The sequence below is a fragment of the Rhea americana genome, unplaced genomic scaffold, assembly GCF_003343005.1.
Source record: "Rhea americana isolate MKP2758 unplaced genomic scaffold, rheAme1 scaffold_14, whole genome shotgun sequence".
NCBI classification, from domain to species: domain Eukaryota; kingdom Metazoa; phylum Chordata; class Aves; order Rheiformes; family Rheidae; genus Rhea; species Rhea americana.
In genome coordinates this window covers 5,859,179-5,884,624 of record NW_028185483.1, presented here as the reverse complement: position 1 = coordinate 5,884,624, position 25,446 = coordinate 5,859,179, and the positions used below count along the sequence as shown (strand labels likewise).

The following is a 25,446-nucleotide window of genomic DNA, read 5'->3' as shown; positions in this document are numbered from 1 at the left end:
ATCATACTTTGTGTAAGACTCCATGAATATCTGAGAATTAAGGTGTTAGTTTACATATATAGCCTCTCCACCATTACAGCACTTAATAGTATAATGTATTTAATATTTGTGACTACTAAATTAACATTTTTGTTACACTGAATTGCATTTCTTGTAAAAAGCCAGTTTCAAACTATTTTGCTCTACTTCAAGTTTAAGTTAAACTACACTAATCACAAAATACAGAAATATTATCAGGAAATGCGATAAAAGGTTGAAATCTGTTGTCAAAAAGAATTTGGATTCATATAGAAACACGTATTCTTTGTGTATGGTGTTATCACTTAAAAATACACTTAATAATAAATAAATAATTTATTCAATTAAATTGGTGCAATCTTATCTTCCTCTATTAAAGTCAACTTTGAAAGAAACTGGATCCCATCAGTCCTATTTCCTAGTGATTTGTACAGTCTTTTACATTTTATGACAATTTAGACATATTATGATCTAACCCTCCAAAAACTAGTAGAAATCAAGAAAATAGCAGACAGATTGGTTAACCARTAAGGTTCCAAGTTTGATGTAAAACATGAGGTCCATTGTCTGACTGAGAATATTACTTAAAATTAAAAAAATTTACCAGAAAGTGTAGAACAAGGATGAAACATTAGTAGAAATAACAAGAAAATAGAAAGAAAATCAGCAAGTGATTATAATCGAAGTGGTAGAGTCAGTCATTTTCAAAAGGGGTTGCCTCTTCACACTATTACTGCTTTTTGTATTTCTCAATTTCTATGATTCTAAATTTCTTAGAGACATATGGTTCTTCATTTTTCTAAGTTTCCAATAAAACAAAAATATCATCTCCTTTGCTAGGACAAAGGAAAATAATGCAGTCTATACAGCTTGTGGTCCTACATACCCTGTCAATGTCATATTACACTGATTGTTTCTTCTTAACAGACAAACTGAGCCTCTGAGACAGTGCAACAATATGTAAAGTTCTGGGGTGGTTTCTACTCTTTTTGCTAATGATGTAATATTTACAACAACAAACAAACTCCTGACTTAGCTTCACCTCCATTTGCGTATCCCCCGGAATCTACTCTGTTAGGATCATTCAGTTCTTCAAACAGTCCTGTTTCAATAATTTCTTCCTGCCAGGGTATAGAGACAGCTCCAGTCGCAAACTTTTTGAAGAACAACTTATCTTTATCATCAAACTCAATTCCTCGTACTTCAGAGAAGTCAGCAATGTCTGCAAGATCTTTGGCATAGACAACTGATGGATCTGGCACAAACGGAGGGTCGATGAGGTTTGCCTCTAGCCTATGGAAATTTATTGTTTTGAAGAAACTATGTTTTCTTGGGTCATCATGTTCATTTCTGCAATAAAGGAAAGATTGTTAATCAGTATGATGTTCTGCTCTCAAGTACATACAGCTGTCTCTTTGTGTTGTAAACGTTACAGTATTTAAAATTAAGGATATGTACATATTGTGCAATGTAATGCCACTCAAAGATCTCATGGATATCCAAAGAATGCTGCATTGCACAATCTAAGCATAGTTGTGAAGCAGAAAACATCCTGATCCCATTATTCATTACTCTACCTCTCAGGCTAAATTAGTCTGGGCAAGGTGCCATGCAAGTATTGCAGTACTGTTACTGGCAGGGCATCATTTGAGATGCTCATATCTAAGCTATGTTTTAACCAGAGCTGAGTATATAGCAGGATAGGTATTTATGTGTGCATAAGGATAYTGGATTTATTGTCAACCAGGACTATTCAATTGGTTGGTTCTATTTTAGCTAGGATAAGAAYATCTAGTAAATTCTAGACTGGGGTACAATGGGTTAATACATCTTAGCATTGACTAGAAGAAAAACAGTTTAAACAGGAAACTGGAGACAAATGACATTTGTGGGTTATATCATGATTCAAAGCACTTATGCATTTACAACATAAAACTATTCTGCAAAACTCAGTATGTAGTTCTAATAAATACTCCCAATTTGATTAAGTCAGTTCATATCAAAAGAACTACTCTTGTAAGAATGCAAGAGATTCACAAATTACAACATTAGCAAAAATGTGATCACAGTTCTTCAGTCAAAAATACAAACATAATCCTTTATTAATATGGTTGAAACCTAAGAATAAAATCCAGAAAAGACTAAAATCATTGTAAACACATATTTTAAGTAAATTTGGATAAGAATAACTGCAGTCCACAGGAAGGAAAAAATTACAGTCCTCTTTTATTGAAATAAAAACAGTGAATTGTTTCATTATAAACCCACAGTAAGACCTGTTGGATATTCAGATAAAAATAATCTGAGCCTCAAATATATACTCATTAAAGCATACAGACCAACAATCTTAACTTTTGAACTGGGTCTTGGCCTGTAATGCAACAGCAGCGTCAAGGCATGTGAAGTTTGAGTTTTGAATTCTAGTGAAAGGAAGAGCAGCAGGGAGGACTACTGTATTTTTATACCCATACATCCTTTTTCATGTGTTTATGGATGGACTGGGTCTTGAAAATGGTAACATAGGAAAACTAGATTTGCCTACTTTTTTGATCTCAGTAAATGGTAGTTGGTAACATGTTCCTGTTCGCTTTTCAGTTTCCTTACAAAATCATATACTTAGTAAAGAATAAGCCTTCATACATTTCTAGAACATCACAGCATGTTCCGTAGGTAAAATACAATGCAAAACTTTTCCAAGGCTACTCATCTTTGCAAATATGTAGAAGCACCGTATAGAAGTAGTCTTAGAACTGTGTAACTATAGAAAACCTTCATTTTTTACAGACCTATATCATGAGCACAGAACAGTTCCTGCAGGATGCCACTACTGCCAGTTCCTCATTCACTACCCTGTCATGGTTCTAGCCTGCCCTGTGCTAACCAGGCACAGCTGAGATGATACTGCCAGTTGCCATCTTCAGCTCCCTCCTTAGCAAATAGCTGTTTTGTGCCTCTGCTGCCTGGTTACTCTGAGCAGGTCCCTGAACACCATGATCAGGATGCTAACCCACAGCCTGAAGAACAACAGATGGACAAACTGGGCAACAGAAAAATGACATTTTCAACTCAAAAGTGCCATCACAGTGAGGAACGCAATTACAAAAGTATAGATTAAGCCATCAGAGGTCATGACCTCTGCATTTATAGACTTCCAAGATCAACTTATAACTTAACTAGCAACTGACAAGTCAGTTTACTCATGCAGCTGTGGAGCATGATCTGACTTATTTACACTCACTGTTAGCTTGGAGTCCATTAGAGTTACTGCTCAAATCAAAGAACTTGTGTGACACTACTGGGCCAGTAGTGATGACAGTCCTAAGGGGCAGATGCACTTAAATTTCACTTTATTTTGTTTTTCGTTTCTGTAACATAAGCCAAAAAGCACTATAAGTTGGTGAAGGCTCTAGAACGGATTGCTGCAGTGTTTCTTCTACTGATGTATTTTCCAACACCACCAGAAACAAAAAAAGTTTAAAAACGTAAAGCTACAGGAACGCCATCTGCTGGAACCAACTGAGGCATCCTCCAACTAGCTGGAGATGCACATGAGCTCTTCCTGTGTGAATTTTATATTTACATAGCTTTACCAGAAAGAGCAAATGAACTTGCCTAAATTCTACCAAGTTTATATTCCTCCATGAACAATTTCACTGTACAATAGGGAAGATGTGAGACAAATATGTGCGATCTTAAAAAACTGGAGTGGAGAAAAAAGGGGTTAAATCTTTCCTAAATTAGCTAATGACTTGAATACGAAATGTGGAGTTCTTTAAAAGGTCGGGTGCACAAATTAAAGCTGTCCTTGAGCAGCTTTAACTTATGCAACAGGCACTTATGTAGATAACACAAGGTCTTGCTGTCCTTAGTAGAATTACAGCACTAATCTTTACAAAAGGATGAGCTGTCCAGAATAGTATCTCCCTATTTAAGAGGTACATACAGGCTTTTATTCTGTATCACACCCAGGCATGGTATACATCCTTCTTTCTTTTCTAATTACCACACATAAGGGCAAGAAACAGGACATGCTTATTATAAATTCCACTATGATCTTCCCCTCAAAACAGAGGGAATCAGAGGGCAGGACTATATTCCTTGCATTACAGTCTATCAATAACATGTACGCTGTCCTCCCCAATGCTAGGGTCAGATTGCTGACCCTATCGACGCTCTAGCCATAGCTTTGCTTGTGGGATGGGTGAGATTTTAGTGAAAAGAGACGAGATTCTTACTCAGGTTTCTCCCAAAATGTCATCAGGCATRAACATCAATGAGTAGAGGGTATTTTAGAATATCTTAAACAGCAGAAAACTGAAAGTATCTCTGCAGTTACCTTTCTGTGTACACGTCTCCCACTACTGAGAAACAGTGCAACAGTAAACAGAGTGACTGTAGCCTGACAAAGGGGACTCTAGTTACAGTAAATGAACAGTGTACTGCTGTTTTTGGTTCAGGGTAACCCAGTGAACTTGAGCACATCACTTAAAACCTCTACATTTCAATTTCCCCAACTCCAAGATCTGTTTATTTCACAAAATGCTGTTAAGATGAAATGTTTGTGAAATATATTGAGTTGTAAAGTAGAATGTTCTAAATGATTTTGGATTAAATTTATTTTCAAATGTTTTAAAAATGTACTAAAAATAATAGATATTTTGTATCAAACACAGTCTATCTGCTATTCAGAAACAAATTTTTTTTGTAGTCTCRCAGAATTACTGGGAAAACTCATCAACCACAAAAACTAGTTGTCATTTAGCGCTAGGATAATGAGAATAGGGGTATTAATGGTATATTACCTCTAATTAAAATTGCTTAATCAGCAAAGTGGGCAACTAATATTTTGCAAGACTGTTCCACATTATCATGCAATAAAAATTTAAGATTATCTGTGCACTTCTGCCAAGTCCCTGTGCCTATTCCATCTTTGGATTGGAAAAGCATCTGAAACATACACTTATATTCAAATATGATTAAAATGATTGTGCATTCTAAAGACATTTACTACCAATTTCCTATTCACTTATTGTATTTTGATTATATATTTTTTACATATATTGTTCGTATTGCAAAAGTAGATCTTCAACTTCTCTCATTAGAAATGCACTAAATGATGCATGTATGTCAGAACGATCAGAGGTACTAAAGWTTAAATATTAAAATTATTTATATAATATATATTTATATATAATATTTTCTATAATAAATATTATAATTAGCTTTCTAATTTTCTCAGTATTTAATAGTTATTTGGAATTGCTAAGTAAGGGACATATCCAGCAATATTCACCAACTCAAAGCCTCCACTGAAATCCCAAAAAARGTTTTGCTTCATAAGACTTTGTGTCCAATATTCTTTGTTTCCTCCCTTTTCTCCCTGGTATGAGTCAGGAAAACCAGGAACCTCTACAAGGTATTTTCAAAGCACTTTACCAAATGGGAGAGGGTTAAAGCCTCTTCAGTAAGAAGCCAGTGAGACAGCCCTGGAAGTTAGATATCTGCAGGGCAGAAAATCCATATTGCAGATCTGAATTTCTGCCAGCACCATTCTAGCTAGTAAGTGATCCAGCCAAAGACCATGCACTCTGCATTCAGCCARTATTAGCCAAAGTGCAGAAATCTACTTGAGTATCCTTTACCTTTAGGAAAGAAAATGCAAGAGAAATGGGTTGCTCCCTTCTCCCAGAAGRCACACAGTTTAACCCCACAAAACACCAAAAGAACTCCTATGAATGTTCTGGGACGAAGATGGACAATCGCACTATTACAACAACATTTCTTGTTTCCGTATGATCTCAAAAAATTCCCGCTTCTCTCTTCCTGGAAGTGAAAGAAGACTCAATAGTATGTAGAAAGTCAAGATTTAATCTTCTTTTTGGAACAACTATTGCAGCATTAATCTGTCTTTTACTGAGTTTGGGAAGTAAGGCATACCTGCTTCCTAAACGGTCCTCTGCTTTCTTAGCCAAAAACAGTCGGCAAATATCTTTTGCTTCCTCTGTGAAGTTGGCATGTTCAAATTTCACCTCATCTTCCAGAGTTCTTCTTTTAACCTCATCCTTACCAACCTTTTCTTTGAAATCTTTGAATGGTGTTCGCCCAGCAACCATCTCATAAATACTACATCCCATAGCAAACCAGTCCACAGGATAGCTGTAATTTTCTTCGTTCAGGATTTCAGGAGCCATGTAACCATTTGTCCCAGCCTATTGCAAACATACAAACAGATTTACTATGCAAACTTAACGAAATGCTTACAATTAAACCAACTAGTTTACAATTCATCAAAAATATTAGTAATACAATTGATATATTTTATATCTAGAAACTCTCCATAACATACAGGACTATCTGTATAATATGTTTTAGCACACAGACTATTTAAATATGTTCTTCAAAGGTGAAATGTCTGAGTGATTTCTGCCTAAAAACTATTTCATTTTAAATTTATCTTTATCTTTCTTTTCTTCTTTAACAATAGAATATTTCCTTTGTGTTAAAGATAGCATTGTTAGTTTTGTCTTCTAAACACAACAGGTAATCACCCTGAAAAAAAGAACAGTTAACAACAACAAAAAAAGGGACAAAAATCAGATGCACAACTATCCATCCCCCCCGGCAGGTTAGAACTCTGGTCCAACACAGGGTTTTGCTGCCAATGGAGAAAGTTCTCATCATGCTGGTAGCCGAGCCACATTAGAAAGTTCTCACCCACACTCCCTGCTGGTTTCTGGAAGGAACTATTACCATCGAGGGCCAAGGAAAACTCTTTAAAAACATTGTAAGGAAATAAATCAGTGAAATTCATAATTAGTAAATAGGTTATTTCTTTACAACAATAGTTAAATCAAAGCAAGCTCTTTGCCTACAGCTCTGTCTTATAAACAAACCTTTTAAAATGTCCWTAGCATTCATAAAACAACAAATTATATTCAAGATCTTTTTTGTATTTKAAAAAGAAATCTGAAAGAGCACAGATACATACCCTCTTGTCACCTTATAACTCCCTTAAGCCAATGCAGCATCAAGAGATCCTCACGGTACCGTCTTGTACAACCAGGTGAAAGAACTAGGGAGCTAACATTTCTTACCTAAAACAAAGCTCTCTAAATAACAAATAATATAAAATACAGGACAGAGTGACCTCCTGGAAGGAGAACCACCCATTTTTGGATAGGGCAGGTTTTTTTACTCCCAAGACCAGGCCTGGACCACTCCCAGCTGAAGGACAGACTACACAGTATCCCAAGACAGCTTCTGCTGCCTCTCTAGTAAGTTGATTCATCTGTGAGGAAAGAGAGGAGTTCAACCTCTCTCTATACATTTTTTGTTGCACTGTTACATTACTGATGATATGAGATTTCAGTCAACACAAACTTTCCTCAGCTGACCCAATACTTCCTGCCATCTTTGATACTGTATTTTATCCTATCTTACATATCTACCAGATTTAGGTAACAATGATAACTATGTCAGAAGTTACTTGAACTTCTTTTATACCTACCTGAAATATTGGAACTGATGAATTACTAGTATTACTATTTTACAGGAAAACATGTTTCTGTAAAATCCTAAAATATATTCAAGAAGGTCATTACTAACACAACCAGAACACAATTAGCAGCTAAGAGATTCACTTTGAAGGAAAATGAAGGTAGAAAAGGGTAACTAAGACTACAGCTTATATGGGGAAATTATATCTGTAAAAAGCATAACTCAACAAACCCTTTAGTTTATGGGTTTTGGTATCTCATTTCAGAGCCAAGTCTTCCTATAAACTTCAGCTCATGGCATATAATCACAACGGGTGCACAAGGCAAAATGATAACATCAATTACGATGTAAGCCTAAATATCCCTTTGTAAAAGACACGTAGAAAATTAAATCTACTTTGTTTTCCCTTTTTGTAATKTTTTACTTTTGGGGATAGAGAGCCAAGCTATCCATTTTGCTGAAAAATAAGTGAGATGAGAAGAACAAAAATATCAGCCAGSTTGACATCAGAGAAAAGGTTTGAAGCAAACTCCCTCCTCCCTCACCAAACCCGTAGAAGCCCCTCAGTGCAGGAAAGCCACAGGGGCATGACAGCATTTGGCATCATTCCTCAGGTAATTTGTATTGTTTGCACTGAATTTATCTGAGGAGAAGTTACTATTGAGGAATAGCCTGGCGGCATTAAATTTTTATTATGATTACTTGTCCATTCAGAAAGGGAGACAAGCATTCAAATGTGGACCCCTGAACTCAGATCTATCTGGCTGCAGAAGATCCTGAAACCAGAAAGAGAGAGGAGGGGTTAAATGCAGTAGAGTAAATGTACAGTCTGGTACAAAAGGATGAATACAGAGCTCCTTCTGGATTAGCGAACATAGACACTAAAAAGGCTTCTGGAACATTTTATCTTTGCCTCTCTTTTTTTCTTCTGGGAAGCAATAAACATTTAGTTTTACAGAGGCAGAAGACGAAGCTAATTTAGGGTGCTAATATCTTCAAAAACTGATGACTCATACCAAAATGTATTCTGGCAGCACAGTATGCACTTCTTGATAAGCCACTACTTTGCTGCAATTTGCCCTMATCATACAGTGAATTATGCTGCATAAATCTGACATGGGAAAGTCAGAATGGCGGTCTGTGACCATGACCATGTCTCAGGGCAGCTCCTGCCAGCAATGTCTCTTTTCTTCCACTTCTTGCAATCTTCCTTCCATAGAAGAAATGGCTTCACAGAAAAAAAAAAACATTTCAAAAGAAAAGGGTGCCAAGTAACTTCAATCTATTTCATATRCATTTCCTACTTAACCTTCAGTAACTCACACCACACAGAAAATTCAGCATTGACACGGCACTTATATTTCTCAAGAACAGAGAAAGCAAGGTTATAAATGCAGACTGAAAAGATCTGTATATCAACAATTTTATAGAAAAGAGATTTAAGTGAAAGACTGTGGGTAGAGTTAGAGTTTGAACCTGAGTTAAATTTTAAAACTCTAAATTAGTAGCACGGAAACATTTTATGCTCTTTTTTGAACTGATCCAACTCAATGTGAGAGAAGTCTTGAAATATTTATTGTTCTTCTGCTATGTCAAACCATTCCAATTCAGGATTTTAGAAGCACTGTTTTTTTCTAAAACATCTAAACTTAAAAGAAATCCCTCTCAGCTCTGGACCTTTCTTACAATTTGGAATTAAGGAACAGATTGAGAAACAGGAATCCAAATTTAATCTTGCAGCTCCTGACACTCAAAAAACACTTAAACATTGCCATTTTCTATTGGAAAAAAAGTGCACTTCACAAGTAGTCAACAGTAGTGCTTAATCTGACAAGCAGAGGGATGAAACACATAAATGTATCTGTCATTTTTATCAAAACAGGAATTTGAAGATAAGAAGAAAAAAATTAAATTTTAGACTTTCCCAGCTATTTCTATCCATCTGGAAATTTAGCAAAATATTTCATTTGGAAAGAAAGATGATAAAGCCATTTAAACATTAGAAATTAAGCATCAGCCAAGTCAAAAAAAAAAAAAAAAAAAAAAAAAAGCCGTAATAAGATGCAAGGTTTTATCTGGGAATATAATGGAAAGAGAACTACTCAATGCCTCGAACTCATAGAGCATACATTTTTCCAGTGAAGATTTAATTAAATCTTTAGGGAGTAGATGGCATTGGAGAGAAGCTAAAATCTATCATCCCTGCACTAGTCATTATAGAGAACGATATGTCAAAAATCAGAGAATCATTTTTCAACAGAGAAAAGAGGTCCTATGGCAACATGAAAGACAAACCCTTGACAACTCAGGAGAGGTTTACTTAGGCAGATAAGGCAGACACATATTCCCAGCCTACTGAAACAAATTTTTCCACTGTAAAACTCTCACTAGTAGTAATGGGATTTGAGTGGCTAAAACATAGTGCACTAGGTGGATAACATATCCACTGATTCCCACAGCACAGAAAAATCAGAGAAATCAGTTCAGTTATTCTCAGTAGGTCAAAGAGTGAAAGACACTGTAAATTACATTAAAATATAAAAAGGGAAAATAGGGTAGGAAACAAAGGAATTAAAAGTTATCACYCTCCCCCCTAAAAAAGATAAATGCATAGTTTTTGAGAAGTGTATTTGCCATGGGCTGTTACTGAATATTTAAATCAGTCAGAAYTATCTGACTATCTCCCAGTATGGAACCTCTGAGTGTGGATTACTGACATTTATCTCACCTGAAGTATTATTCTTAAATTGTTAATTTGTAATGACCTTGTAGAATTGTTTTTACACAACAGTTTATAAATAAATTCCGAAGTTGTGTATTAAGTGAATAGCACTTTTTWCATTAGATCTTACTTTGCACGGATACATTTTACTCTTGTGAKGGAAACAGGCAAAATAAAAACATGCCAAGAAAGTTGAATTCCCTAGTTGTCAAATCTATATGATTCAAATGTGCCTTAGTTTTGCCCAAGACTAAGACCAGACATATTCCTTTCTTCTTTCCTACASAATTCTTGATAAGGCTAGGGACCATTTGTACATACGCCACTGACTGCTCCAGTGATCTTACGGAGACATGTAAATTAYGTGTAATTACCCCTCCACCACCCTGAAAGTGTATAATATGACACAACAAAAACAATATCACAAAGGAGCAATAGGATGTTGTATTACCGCACCRTTTCCATAAGGCAGAAACCATAACCAGAAACCACTGCAGAGSCACAAAGTTTTCTGGTGACAGCAGTCAGTGCAACACTAGCCGTTTTTTGATTGCTCTTCATCTAATATTATCTTTCGCGAYGGTGGGCAGGGTGCCTTATTTGCATATGCTGTTCAAAATATAAAAATATAAACTAAATTCTAGTTAATTAATTTTTAATTGTTTTGTTTTTTAGAAAAAGGATTAAAAGATCTATTTTTGCCTTAACTTCCACATCTTAATAAGAACACAAAATATAATTTTTCCATAAACATCTAAAATACAATGACTAAATGTTGTCCTTGGATACATTAATGAAGAACTGCTGTTAGTGGAATTGTTGCTTTGAATGTGGTTTGACAGGGCATAGTAGAAATGATTTATCTGAAGGAATACAAATGTTTCCTTTCTCAAATGGGATTCTGTATAAATTTTTAAAAGGYCACATAATTATAATCTTTTAATAATACAAGATGTGATCCTGAGAAGCATTAAGTGCACTCAGTTCTCAGTACAGTCAAAAGGTACTTGGCACATTACTACCACTTTCAGCAGAATGCGGCCCATAATTTTAACTATGTTCACACATCCTGTTCAGATTACTGTCCTGACACGGGAAAAGCACCTTCAACAACACTGTATCTTAGCTTCTAACAAATATAGCAAAAAAAGAAGAAAAACTGTCTGCAGTTTTCATCAACACAGATACTGGCAAATGGGGAGAAATAGGATTTATATCTGTCTACCTTTTCCCACACATCTCTGCAAAACACTCTCAACTGATATCACAAACTAAACAGCAAAGCAAACCAGAATGTCTATCTTTTGTTTGCCATGGCACAAGAACTGTTGAACAGAGAAGAAAACAAGCTGAGTTTAGCTCTATCAGCTGTTTCCTGGGGCTCAGTTCTTCCTTCCTCCAAGGGGTGCCACCAACTGCTTTGTTCTCTTTCCCAGCTGCTCCTCTGCTCCTTCAGCAATGGCCTTAATAGACCCTGGAGGAATGCAGAAACAGAGCATGGAAAAGTTTTCTCTGCACACAAGTTAACAGGCCCTAGATGTACAGAAGAACAACTGATCTTCCTCTGTCACTCGCCTCTCAATCTTCGTTTTTCTCCTAAGAGCCATTATTAAGAGGAATGCAGCACAAATTAAATTAGCGACACAGAATTACAGTTCCTCTACCAAGTGATCAGAGAGTACTAAGAAACCAGCTGATCAAATTAATAAGCAACTAACTATTCTATAAAAGCAGATAACATCAAATTTAATTAGCAAAAAGGAATGTTTTCTATTCCACTCATGAAAAGTCTCACACAACAAAGACTTCAGCACGACACGAGCGTTCAGCAAAAGCGAGGCTCTCAGACTTTCAGAGAAACTGATGGGCCACTGATTAGAGAAGAACACAAAGAGCAAAGGGCTTGTGCAGAGTCGCAGGAAAAGGCAATGCCAAAGCTGGCGCAGGAACTGAGGAGTTCCTGAATGCACAAGCTTAAACAAAACTCAAAACCAGTTTTTCATTTTCACATAAGGATGTAATTTTAACAGGAAAAGGTGTCTGCTTTAAAAAGTATATATATAGATAAAAGCAGAAAAGAGACATTAAAAATTTCTGCTCCATTAGAAAAAAGGAAACAAAGATTGCCTCTAGGAATCAAAGCCCGTAACTGGAGTAGTAAAAAACAAACCATCTTTTTTTTACAGTTTTAAACTTGGACATCAGAAACCATTGAAGCTGCCATTAGAAGTCACACAAAGGCCAGAGAAAGTGACTTTTGCTATAGCAAGGAAAGGCTGCCTCTTTGCTCACGCACTGGAAGAAAAATAGATACAGTACAGTATATTTTTCAGTTTAGATTCACACTATATGGAAATTAAAGGGATAAATGGCTTGAGGAAGAACAGTCCAGTAACTGGGCACTAATTATAACCTTGGAGGCTAGAGCATCCACCCGCTTATTTTCTGCAAGATCATGTGCAAATCACTATCTCTGCCTCAGACCTCCACTGCAGAACTGGCTAACTTCCTTACCTCAGGGAGGCATCATCAGAAGAAATATGCATTTAAAGACAGCGAAATAATTGGATATTACGGGAATGGCACCAGACACGATAGGCAGAACACTTGATACAGAATCATAACCACAAAATTACAATCCAAGAATTATCAGTGCTTCCTCAGCCTTCCTGTAACAAAATCTTCCTTTTAAATTTATGGAGAGTTTCTTCCCTTCTTTAATTTCTCCTGACTACTTCCCATCTATAATGTGGGAATAATAATGCTTCACTTCAGAGACGCTTATGGCTTTCTTATTTAATGACTGTTGAATATTCCATAAGCAATATTCCTCAGGGAGAAAAATTTCCATGTACTTAACTCAGTATACACTTTATGAAACCATTCACAATGAATGCCAGCACAGTGTCATAGCACAATGTTTGAGTGGCTTGCTCCGAAAGAGGAGAGAATCCTATGTTCAACGCAGGTGTGACTGAGGGAACAGCACTGCAAGGTGCACTGAGAAGGGCAACGGCTCTCCAATGTGGGTACAGCCTCTGTAGGGTAAGCATCAGAAACGACGGTGAGGCCTGGGYGGTCACTATCACTGAAATCCATGGGATATCATCCAAGTTACCTTTCAGGATCAGGACCGATGAAAGAACAATTCTTTTGTATTGCATCAGATCAAAGGCCCACTTAGCCGAGTTTACTGTCTAAATTGGCCAAAACAGATGTTTAGGGAAGAGTGCAAGACCATAGTGTGCATATATGACACATCTCTAACACTCTTTCAGACTCCAGCTGTTTACAGGTCAAGGACTTCCTGAGATAGATACGGTTTCCCACAGCAAAATTCTCTTCAATGAACTTTCTACTTTTCCCCTAAACCCAGATAAATCCTTCAACTCTCCAAAATCCTTTGCAAAAGAGCCCTGCAGCTTAACACTCCACTCTTAAGAATCACCTCCRCTTACTTTGAACCTGCTTGCTACTACCTTCTGCTATCAGACTTTGAACAAGCAAAASTAAGGCCACAGTTCTTTACTTGTTTCAGTCTATATTTTCAGCATTTTATTTTGTTTTTATTAAAATGTCATTATATGTTTGTTAACTGACATCACTGATCACAGCAAGTAGAATCTTATCTTTGATTCATTACAGAAGTACTGAACAAAACATTCCTATATATCCTGTAGCTTCTAGTTCCTGCAGTACTATTCCTAGCCAAAGCTGTCAAATCAACAGTTCAAAGAAATACATTATCAGTTAAATACTTTATTTCTTACCCAACTAAATACACATTTTTGACAATGTAGAATCAACAAGTGGGCCATCAGACYATTTATTTAAAGTGATCATTCCAGAATATGTATTGGTTTCTGTAATAACGAGACCCAAAAGACTGAGAAACTAAATAGTAGTATTTAGTGCTTACATAGCATTTTTCATCCTCAAAGAATTTAAGCTTTTGACTAGCTCTACAAACTTCATAAGGTATCTTATTTCCCACTTACTAACAGAACATTTTATAGTATTTAGTAATTATTAGATTAGACTGAATAAAGAACATGCTTAAAAGTCATGCAAAGACTCTTGATGCTACATCTTAAAAGAACACAATGGCTTTTTCCAGACAGAAAAAAAAGTGTCTGGTTGGCAGCTGTCTTGTGCAGCAAAGTATTTAGTTGGGGCACAACTTTATTCTTGTAAATTTAGACTACTCTCGTATTCTTTCTGCTCTCCCCAAAACTATAGGAGGCAGAAAAATGGCACCAAATCATCTCTGTTCCCTTCACTCTTCACGATCATGGCATTCATAGTGGATAAGGTTTTCATTTYGTAAAGCATATAGCTCAGGGATAAAAAATACAACATATCTGTCATTAAGAGGTACTTCCTACCAGTTGTCATTATAACATTTTTAAGAACAAAGTCACACTGGTAAAACTGAATCAATTTTACTCGTCACATTTAAAATGCATAAGCAGAATGCTGGTTTTGAAACCGTAAAGTAGTAACAATACTGACTCTGCTTCTAATTGTGAACAAATGAAGGGTTGTCATTTTTAAAAGCACAAAGGAAGAACAGCTTTTTACAGAACGTTATCCAATGGAAACGCAATATAGTGATGACCAAAGGTCATCTGTACAAATGCTTGCTTAGTTATTTTTTATTTCACAAGTCTGAATCTTCCTCCCCAATTCTSAACTGTCCTGAAATTAAGCTGCAAGTTTCAGGAACATCTAAATAGCTTTCCTTATGTTTTCCTAAGAAATAGAATCTTATAATAAACAAACATACAGGAGGGCAAAAGGACATTTTGAATAAGATTTTAACCAAAACATTTTCCTATAAAAATATTATGATGTCCTTCAAACGTATAAAACACAACACAGGAAAACTGTGTAGAAGCTTGAAACCTCTTAACATATGAATGTACTTTTATGAATGCTACCAAAATATGTTTACATAGGTTTATTTTTCACAGTCATTATTTCAATAGTTAAGCCCCCGGCTCACATGCGTCTGCACAAAAGTGCTTCATAATTTACATACAACAGCTGCTTAGCACAAAAACTGTAGGAGGCAGAAAAATGCTCCCTTCTGCCCCGTAAAGGCAGAAAACTCTTCCTGAAATAAACAGCTAATTTGCATTGATTTCCGTAAAATGGAATTGACTCCCCTACATTTGGATGTAAACAGTTCTGTAAACAGAACCATGAAAAGCCTTCTCACTTTTCTCACAACCATTCTCAGGAAATTAAATATTATTACTCATTTGGATACGGGCAGCAGCATTTGACTCTCTCACAACAGGTAAACTGCTAGTTGTATAATGAGAAGAGCCATGGAAACTTTGAGAAAAAGGACAGCAGGTCAAACTGTTCATCCYTGGAATGTGGGATGAAGGTTCCTTATTTCTGCCATATGTAATAAGAATTACTTCCATAATCAGTCATAAGCAGTTAGCATGTTCTTAATGTTTTTGCTTGCATTGGAAAMAACAACAACAACAACAAAAAAACCCACTTAATACTCATCTTACATACATTATGATTTCTCAGACCAGACAAAACTTAAGAGGTTTACAGAACTGCATTTGTATTGATGGTTTGCAAATGATAGCCAAATGAGTGCATAACTAGACAAAAATCTAACCTTTCATCTCTGCAAAAAACACCTCCAAATTCAATTTCTCCTTGTTGCCTACTTCAGTGATATGAGACAAARTTTCCAGTATTTTAAAAAGCAGTAATTTAAAAATATGACCCACATTTATATGCTSCATAATCAACACATAAAAAAATGCTACTGGGATATTTGTGTTAAAAATCATGATCGCTTCTAAGGCCTGAATAATTTCATTATCACTGGCAAATAGTTTATTTATGTTTCCAATGATGTCAATAAAAATTCGGCCTAAGTATGCATACACATAATTCTAGATAGAATGTACATGTATGTATCACCGGAAGGCCATATAATGTATATTTATTTAATTTAAAAATACACTAAGTAATTTTTAATTGCCTTCTACTTCTTTATTTCCATGATTGTCATTCTTCAAACCTGCGTATTTTAAATTCATTTTTTTAATGATTTTTCCATCCTATAACCAGTTATTATTTCAAAAATACAAACCAGCACACCTTAGGGAAATTAAAGTTTCACAAACTCTATAATTATTACTGTCTTACAATTATTTACAGCTGCCTTGGCAGGTTCAAAATAACAYGGCTGACATTCACATGGAGAGCTAGATGATGTTTCTACTTACTGCTTTAGTAGTTGAAGAGAAGGTAGAAAACTAAAGCTGGGTATCCATCACATTCTAGACCTTGCTAAGGAGCATTCTTTTCCTGAAAGCAGGGTTAATGTTTTCCAAAATAAACTGAGATTTATAGTAATTTTAGACAATTGGTGCAGAGCATCCAAGTATTTCTCAAAAAGAGTATCTGTAGTGACCAAACTTAAAGGAAACCAAAGCTACCCCTTCAACTGCATAAATATTAAATCATCAACAGTACAACACTTCTTCTGCAGCATAAATACACATTACTTTATAAAAATTACACTAAAATCACCCACATAAATTTCAAGAAACCTTTCTCCTACAAAGAAAATAATCCTTGTCTGGCAAATAGTGCATAAAGACTACTGTTTCACCAAAAAGTTGGGAATGTCTAAAATAGGAACTTGTTAACTAGCTTGCCACTTGTGCTATGTGATAATCTAATCACTTAATAAGATTTGCAAAGGGATTTATGGATTCTCCTGCTGATGTATGGGTGGTGTGTATTTATACACAAGATGCTAGCAGTTTTTTTAATACTTTAAAATTGAGAGAAATTTACTTTCAGTGGGTTATACACTCATAAGACGTATACAAGATTTTCAGAATGTGTGGAAATACTGGGGGTTTTGGCAATCTCTAGTGAAATAAAGAAATTAGGCAAATAAATCCACATATTATATGCCATTCAATACTGCATAAGGAATGATGAAAGTCATCACAATGTTCCTACTTCATAATATCTAGGGAAAAAAAAAAAAAAAAAGACAGTGAACTTCTTGCTATCTCACAGCCAAAAAAAACCCTGTTACTGTGTTTCACCACCTATGATATATGAAGAGGCATTTTCAAAGCAGCACAGTTACTGCCAGAACACATGGAGACGAACATTTTCTAAGCAGGTACCTAATATCAGATGTCTACTCCATATTTAGATAGCTAAACAAATYATCTGATTTTAAAATATATAATCATTAAGACATTTTAGGAGGTTCTGTAAATATTAAGTCTTCCCAAAAATCTGAGTAAGTTGCAAACAAATTCATTTGAATTTATGTATCTATCTTGCATCAAATAATGAACTTTTTGCTTGTTTATTAAAAAAAAGTCAATGAGAACTGTTTGAAAGGAATTACAGTGTGCTGCTGTTACAATATTAACTTTGGCTGAGTCCTAATTTCACAGAATCAGCTGTATATTCATTTTCTAAGACATCTAGAACAAACTAAAATAAAGGATTATATTAAWGGTATATATTTAAGATTTTTTTWAAAAAAAATTCTGGGTACTTCACTGATGTAGACTCAGTAGGAATTGGATTTTTATTAAATCCTCGTTGACTTCATTAAGTACATAAAAACCCACAGAAAAAGATCTCTCACTTTTTTCTTCAGAATTGGGATTAGGGCTAGAAAAATATTAAAAAGATGTCGTTACTGTTTTCCCCCAAATTGATGTTGTAAAAGAYGACAATTCAGAGAAGACTACTCAGATACAGGAGTATCTAGTTATTAAAGTAGTACTTCGCATCTCTGTACCTTGGAAAAAAAAAATAACTAAAACCTGCAAAGTTTTTTACTAAAACAAATAGATACAGTTAACATAGTGTTCAGTTTATTTAGTATAGTAAGATATACTACAGGTAGTATAGAAATCACCAGGGACATTATGAAAAGATTAATACTCAAGAAGGAAAACTTAAGTCACTCRGAGAAAAAGGTATTTTAGATAGTTGTACAAAACAACTTATTATTTTACTTTTTTATTTTTAGCATCTATTTAGCTAATACCTGCAAAAAAAAATAATAATTTGGAGGAAAGTGCTATATTTAAGAAATGTCACCATTGTGTTTGTTTATTTAAGAGTTAGAGACTAAAATAGGATATCCATATTCAGAATGAATAGGATTTCATAATAAAAGCACAATGGTGGCTTGCATTGTGGAAACCCATTGAGTGTGGGTAAACTATTAACATATGATGCAGAAAAGAATATTACTTTGTTTCCCTCTGGAACAGTACTTCAGCAAAATAAGGTATTCAATAGTTGATGTTACTGACATTTCTAACATGAAAAATGAGAAATAAAATTAGAAGTTCAAACAAATCAAGTTCACAAGCTATTCTTATACAGTAGAAAAAAAAMCCAGCCCTTTTGTTTTAATATATCACCTTCCAGAAAGACTGTAATGGATTGTTTTTCTTTTTTAATATATATTCCTGCCTTCTATTTGACTAATAGACCATCTTAATTTTTCTTCATAAGATGTGAGAGACTGGCTAAGTAAAATTTATCTGAACATATGAACATAAAGGTGTTCATCATTGTGTCAGTACATCTGCAGTAATAATATTCATGCCACAGCTGTACCAGACAACTAAACTATGGTTTCATCTTATAATAGTGGTATTAGCTAATTACTTTGAGGCAGTAGAATAATATGTGAACATGACTGAAATATAGTAAGACTCTATTCACCTAGCACAATGGAACAGAACTTTAAGCATGATATTGAAGAAACAGGTCATAAAAAGGGGTGAAACAAGGCCTTGAAGTCAGAACTACTTTTACATGGCAAAGATGTGAACAAAGCTGAATGTATTACAACATCCATTTAAATAAAATGATTCTCTGCAAATGGATGGATAGGCTGAAATTAAAAGTTTTTCATATTACAGATCAGTGGTATTTCCCTATAATTAGTGATGGAAAATTGTAAGCCTTATATCATCAGTCCTGACATATCATCCAAAATCTGCAGACATCTTTTTGATATGCATTTAAGGCATGTACATAGTAAAAACAGATTTGGCCTGGAGTAACGTACTTTCTGCTTCAGCTTCTAAAACTGCCTGTATAAATGGTGACATTTAATTTAATAAACCTGTCTTGGGGCCACATATCTTTTCGGGTGAATAAAATTATGCCTATACAAATATTTTTGCTCAACATTTTAGCATACTGACAATTCAGTACTCATGCTCAGAGAACATGCCATGATATAAGCTTTCTAGTGATTTTAACAGTCACAATGTAACTGATTAGTAAACAAAAACTGATTTAACAGCACTATTTTAATTTTAGTACATAGGTACCTTATGAGGTTTCATGCAACTAATTTTCTAAAGGTGTTTTCAGATTTTTCTGTGCATGGTATTACAATAAATAATAGCAATAYTTAACCCTTAAACAATATCTTTTATTAGTAGGTTCCAAATGACTCAAATAGGGTCAAGTTCATAGAAACGCAAGGTTTTGCTGGGGATTGCTGTTCATTTAACTCACTCATACTTATTACACAGAAAATTGAAAGATTCTCTCTCTCCTATTTCAAATTCTTATAAGAAAACAGAACTGCCTTTAACAGAAATACCTTATAACATACTACAAACATGCAGTATATTCATTGCAGTTTATGCTCAGACAGTGATGAATACTGTTACTAAAAAACATGAAYGACAAAAGAAGAAAAAGACATTGTAGTAACTTGATGACTTTGTCAYAGAAAATAAGGAGAACTTCTGTCTCGTCCACTACTGCTTTCAGATTCTACCATACTACAAATAGAATTGGCTACACTTTCTAAATTCACTCTTTCTTTCTTGTTGTTTTCCTTCTATCAAAACCAACATATTTAGAAATAGTAAAATTTGCCTTTGAACAAAATGTTTTTTCAGACCACAGTCAGTATGATTTCAAAACTGAAACATATAGTTGATATACAGTTTGTTGCCACAGTAGAATATAACTAAAGAAGCAGATTAGATCATCAAAAAAAATGCATGAATCTATAATTCGCAAAATACAGTAAGCTTTATAGCCAATAGATGTGTTCAATGACCAAAAGCCCATCTTTACAAACAAAACAATATCCCCACTTCAAATAATTTTTATTAAAAAAYGGCCATAACCACCTCAGAAACAATATTCTCATGATACTCATCTAAAACACAATGCATTCTAATTTTATAATTATTTCCCATTTATAAAGCATCAGTTTCTGTATTTTCTTTCACTTAAAACTAAAAATAATTATAATACAAAGTTTTTGAACTATCAAAAGAAAATATATCTTTAAAATATGAATTATTGTATTTTTCTACTTAAGAACATCAAAATACGGGCTTATTTCAAGCATGATGCAAAAGATTACTAGCAGGTCTTCTCTACTTATCCTTAGTTTGTACAGAATAACTTTAAACACTTSGGAAATTCTATAAAATTTATAATGTTGGTTCCATTTCTTCAAATTCTTGCATGTATTTTGGAAACATTCACTCATTATATTCCTCCTTAAGCTCCACATATCTTGAGATAAATAATTGTTTCATATTTAGGTTATATGATACATCTTTCTTGTGATAGTGTCATAAGGCTTACACGAATCAGGCTCAATCTGGGATGATCCACAGTTAGGGCTGAGGTACTGCATGTTCTAATTCACATAGCAAAAACTAGTGGGCCATCCTTCTCTTTCCTCCTACACACATACACGTACATGCACATTTTCAAACTGTCATTGTGTCTGCAAACTTTTTCAGGAATGAATTGGCAGAGGAAGGAAGATCCACAGTTGTTTACAAAGCAGCACTATGAACACCTACAATACAAACAGTACCACTACTTAAGAGAAATCTGGGAGAAATTTTATTCTTCTAGGACCAAAAACTGAATAGAGGAGTCATACCTTTGACTGTCACTCATTATACAAACAATTCATTTGTTAAATCCCTGACCAGGCACTACTGCTCAAGTCATAAGGACTTGATCTGTTAACATCTCTAAAATGCTTATGTTCACTGGTATTTTATCTTAATAGAAAATTCAGGTCAGCTTGATTCTTGTATTTCTCTGTAAGAAGAGAAGTTGTTTTACYACATATAGCATCCAAAGAGTTAATTAACCAAATCTTCTTACCACCTGTCTCTTAGAATGAAATGACCACGTAAGGTCTTTAGCAAGGAACAAATCCTGAGGAATTAAGTCTTGGACTCCTAATGCATTAGAAATAGAACAGCTTCCCTTCCCACTGCCCACGTTCAAACAAATTGTACTCACCCTCTGAGTGATGGTTTTTCCCTCTTTGACTTGCACTGCCAAACCAAGATCAGACAGTCTGCAGTTACCATTATCATCCAGAAGGACATTTTCTGGCTTCATGTCCCGGTACAGGATCTGGATGGAATGGAGATGCAGAATCCCACAGGTGATCTGAGCTGAGTAAAAGATGATCCTGTTCATTTCCAAACCTCTCTCCCCTACATTGTAAATGTGGTATTTAAGATCCCCTCCATTCATGAGGCTCATGACAAGACACAGGTGGCTTCTGCTCTCATAGGCATAAGCTAGGGTGACTATGAAAGGGCTGTTGACCTTCTCCAGAATCTCTTTCTCCAATAGTGCCATCTTCTCTCCACCTTTTTTTTTCAGCCTTTTCTTATCCAGTTTCTTGCAGGCATACATCTTTCCAGTATTTTTCACTTGGATGGCACAAACCTAGAGAAGGAAGATGCACAAGGAAAGGTAAGGTAGTAATGTCACACATACAGACTGGAATATCAAGAGCAGTAATAGATATGAACTGGGGAAGCACAGGTGCCTTTTAGTAGCTGATGATGGTAACTGGTGTGACAAGAGAATATTAGCAGAGTAGATGAGGAAAAAAGAATGATCTGACTAGTGTATGATGGACTTTGTGCAAGGTTCTTGAAGATTTCATTACTACATCTGTATTAATAAACAAAATGAATGCAGACCAGTTCTSTGGCCACAAGAGTAAGTGGCACATACAGCTTGCATCAGTATACCTGAACTCTCTTTTCTCCCAAAACAAGGAAGCCTCATTCATACTGTTTTGGGGAACAAGTCTTGATCTGTGTTATTCCCTAAACTGTGCCTAGGAATTATCTGAGATGGTATGAGCTAGCTCAGGCCAAAACTGTGTGAAGAAGCAAGCTAATAATTAACTACATGAAGAGACACACAAGCCTGTGTCCCCTTTCTTTACTAGCACAGCCACTGAACATAAAATGTTTCGAAAAGTGCTTCACTAACTGGCATCTGGAGAGCACCCAATCATACAGGTGATAAAGAGCCTAATTTCTGGGAAATGTACAGCCTGAAGGAGCAAGTTTTGCAAAGCCTGAAATGATTTCTTAATTTATTGCTAAGTTCCTCTTCACAAACCCACCTGCTGGTCTTGGAAGGGGAGAGATGACCAGCACCCTCAAAGGTATAGCTCTTACCTCTCCGAAGCCACCTTTGCCCAGAACTCGGAACTCATAGAAGTATTTCTCAGTCACTGGCTGCTTCTCAAAAACTTTCCATTGAAGGAATTTGTCATAGAAGGAGCTGGCCTGGAAGTCCTGAAAGGGCTTGCCTTGGAGGAAGAGTTTGGTTTCCTCCTTGGCCAGCTGCACAACGTTGTCGTAGTCCTTCTCAGTGGCTGCCTGGCACTTGCTGGCTAAATCAGAGCTCATGAAAGCCAGATAGTTTTTGGAGCCTGTCTTAAGAAAGTTGGTAAGCATACTCTCCATGTTACTGCTCTTGACATTGTCCTCTGCCAACTCCCAGTTTGACACCTCATCCAGAAAGTCCCTAGCTACTAAATATTCAGGCACTGTCCCTAAGAAGTCTCTGAAGAATCTCTTGCCGATRGGCTGCTGCTCACAGATGCTCTCATAATCAACAACAATGGACTGTCTAGCATCTTTACACTGGTCAACCTTAGGCAGTGAGAGGCTCTTACGTCTCTTTTGCATCTCCTTGGTGTCTCCATCACCACTCTTCCTGGCCTGCAGGTAGGCTGTGTTGGCAATCAGGTTGTCAAGCCCCCCCATGTCACACATCTTGGCAAGTTCTTGGGGTGGCAGAGCACAGCTTAAGACAAAATCAGAAACTGCCCAAGAGCTATGCTGCAGCTGCCCTGCACTTCTCCCTGCCGGTGGTGTGTGCGGGCTTCTGAAACACACCAGAAAGACTAACTGCTTTTGCATTAAATACCTCTCAAGGATTTTCACTAAGTATCTTTAGGTATATGCACCATTTGTGGAAAGTGACTGGTAAGAGGTTTCTCTGTAAGGAGCTTTGAGTTTGCTATCTATAGCTGATGGATGACATCCTAGGCAAACCTTCTCACTAGCAGCACCAAAGAAATGCAGTTTGGCCAGTGTYTCTCAGAACAGGCCCCAAAAGCCTCTATATGCACTGTCTCTGGCTGCTGAGAACATGATAAAATACTTAATACATGCACACTCCAAATTCTGTGGCACTCTGGTCAGTTAGAAGACAGCCTCTTAGCTCCCTCGCTCATGATACAGCATACACCACTGCACCTCAGAATTACATAAGCTAGGATTTGCTCTTATAAAAGCTTTTATCACAAATCTTCTCTGCCTGAAGCAGAAAGGGACATAGACTAACATCCACTTCTTGAGCATTTATACATCCAAAACTCAGGTTATGCTCAACACCAATGGCTCTGGACTGCAGATATCTCATGCAAACTGTGGTATCTTACACTGCTTCCTCTGAAGGGCCAGAAAGCGGATTACACGAAGAAGAGGCTAAGAACTACGGCTGCTCTAAAAATAATGATCCCTAGATATCAAATAGCATAGAATTCTTCTCTCTCCCCTATACATTAAAAAAAACCAACCAAACAAACAAACAAAAAAAACCTCTTSAAATGACTGGCCAAATCTTCCATACGATATGGTGGTCTCAACTTATTTTCTCTAAGCTTGTACAATGACAGAGTGGCAGGACAAGGCAACAGCCCATGCCTGAGGTGGCATCAACAAAGGGACAAAGCTGATTACAATCAAGTGAAGTCAAAATCCACCTGACTTCTCTTACTGGCTGCCTACCAGCCAGTCTGCGCCCCACTTTGCTTTTTTTTTTTAATATATATATATGAATATATATATATGTGGGACTTACCATGTTGAGCCTCCTTCTGCTGTGAGGCCATGATYTGGCTGCTAAAAAACTCTTTGACATAAGCAAGGTATCACAGAAACAGGAAAAGCAGTTCCAAAGTTTTTCCAGTAGCAACAGCTTCAAGCTACTCAAAGAGTTTCCTTTTCTCTTTTTTCACTGCTATATTCAGAAAAAAGTTGAAGAGTTGAATCATGAGAATCAAATGTTAACACTAGGGTAACAACTAGTACTGCTCAGACCTATTACAGTAAGCACTCTGCCCTTCTTAGCTGCTTTTTGTTAACTCTGCTACCCTACCACCACGCAGCATTGTTTTCACATGCTTAATCCTCTGTCTGCATTGAATCCATTTAACATACAATTCATGTTTGTACTCTACAAAATTACATTACTGGTCTGTTTTTCTAGTTGTGATTGAGAGGATGATTCATTGCAAAATGTGAGTGTGCAAAATGTGGTGTATCTGTCTGTATAGCAGAGTATTTGCAAGTCAGGCATGCTGTAGGAATTGGCAGTTCTGCCAGGTGAATGCAAGCATGGGGCAGAAGAGGGTTACAGAAATGGCTAAATAACACAGACAGAAGAGTAAAGAAAATTGAAAAAAAAAAGTCTTAAGGAGGAAATGTGGAATTCTGCTGGTGGCTTTCTTGGAAATGACGGCCACAGCAGCAGCATATTCCAATTACATCCTAAGAACAGAAAGGCAAGGAAGGAAGTAACAAAAGCTTTAATTTCAGGTCCTAAAATTCAGGAGAGTCTCTTTTGTCTTTAGCAAGAACATCACTAGAGTTCAAATTTAAAGTTTAACACCATGCATTAATGATTGGTAGCTGGAGCCCCAAGAGYGAACTCAAACCTATAATTATTGTCACGTCTAAATAAATTAAGGAAATACATAATATTTATGGTACGTGCACAAGAAAGACAATCCACAGCTTGAAAAACCATTTTGCCCTCATGATTAGTCTTTCCTGATTTCTACAGGACAT

General features: G+C 36.0%; 1 protein-coding gene across 1 annotated transcript; it reads right to left on the bottom strand.

Moving 5' to 3' along the window:
- Positions 1-579: 579 nt before the first annotated feature.
- GRK7 (G protein-coupled receptor kinase 7) lies at positions 580-23,511 on the bottom strand. Its single transcript, XM_085298628.1, has 4 exons — positions 22,762-23,511; positions 21,575-22,012; positions 5,956-6,227; positions 580-1,368 (listed from the first exon to the last, which is right to left on the bottom strand). Exons 1-4 carry the CDS (start codon positions 23,509-23,511, stop codon positions 1,026-1,028), a joined length of 1,803 nt encoding a protein of 600 aa, XP_085154754.1. The 3' UTR covers positions 580-1,025.
- Positions 23,512-25,446: the final 1,935 nt, after the last annotated feature.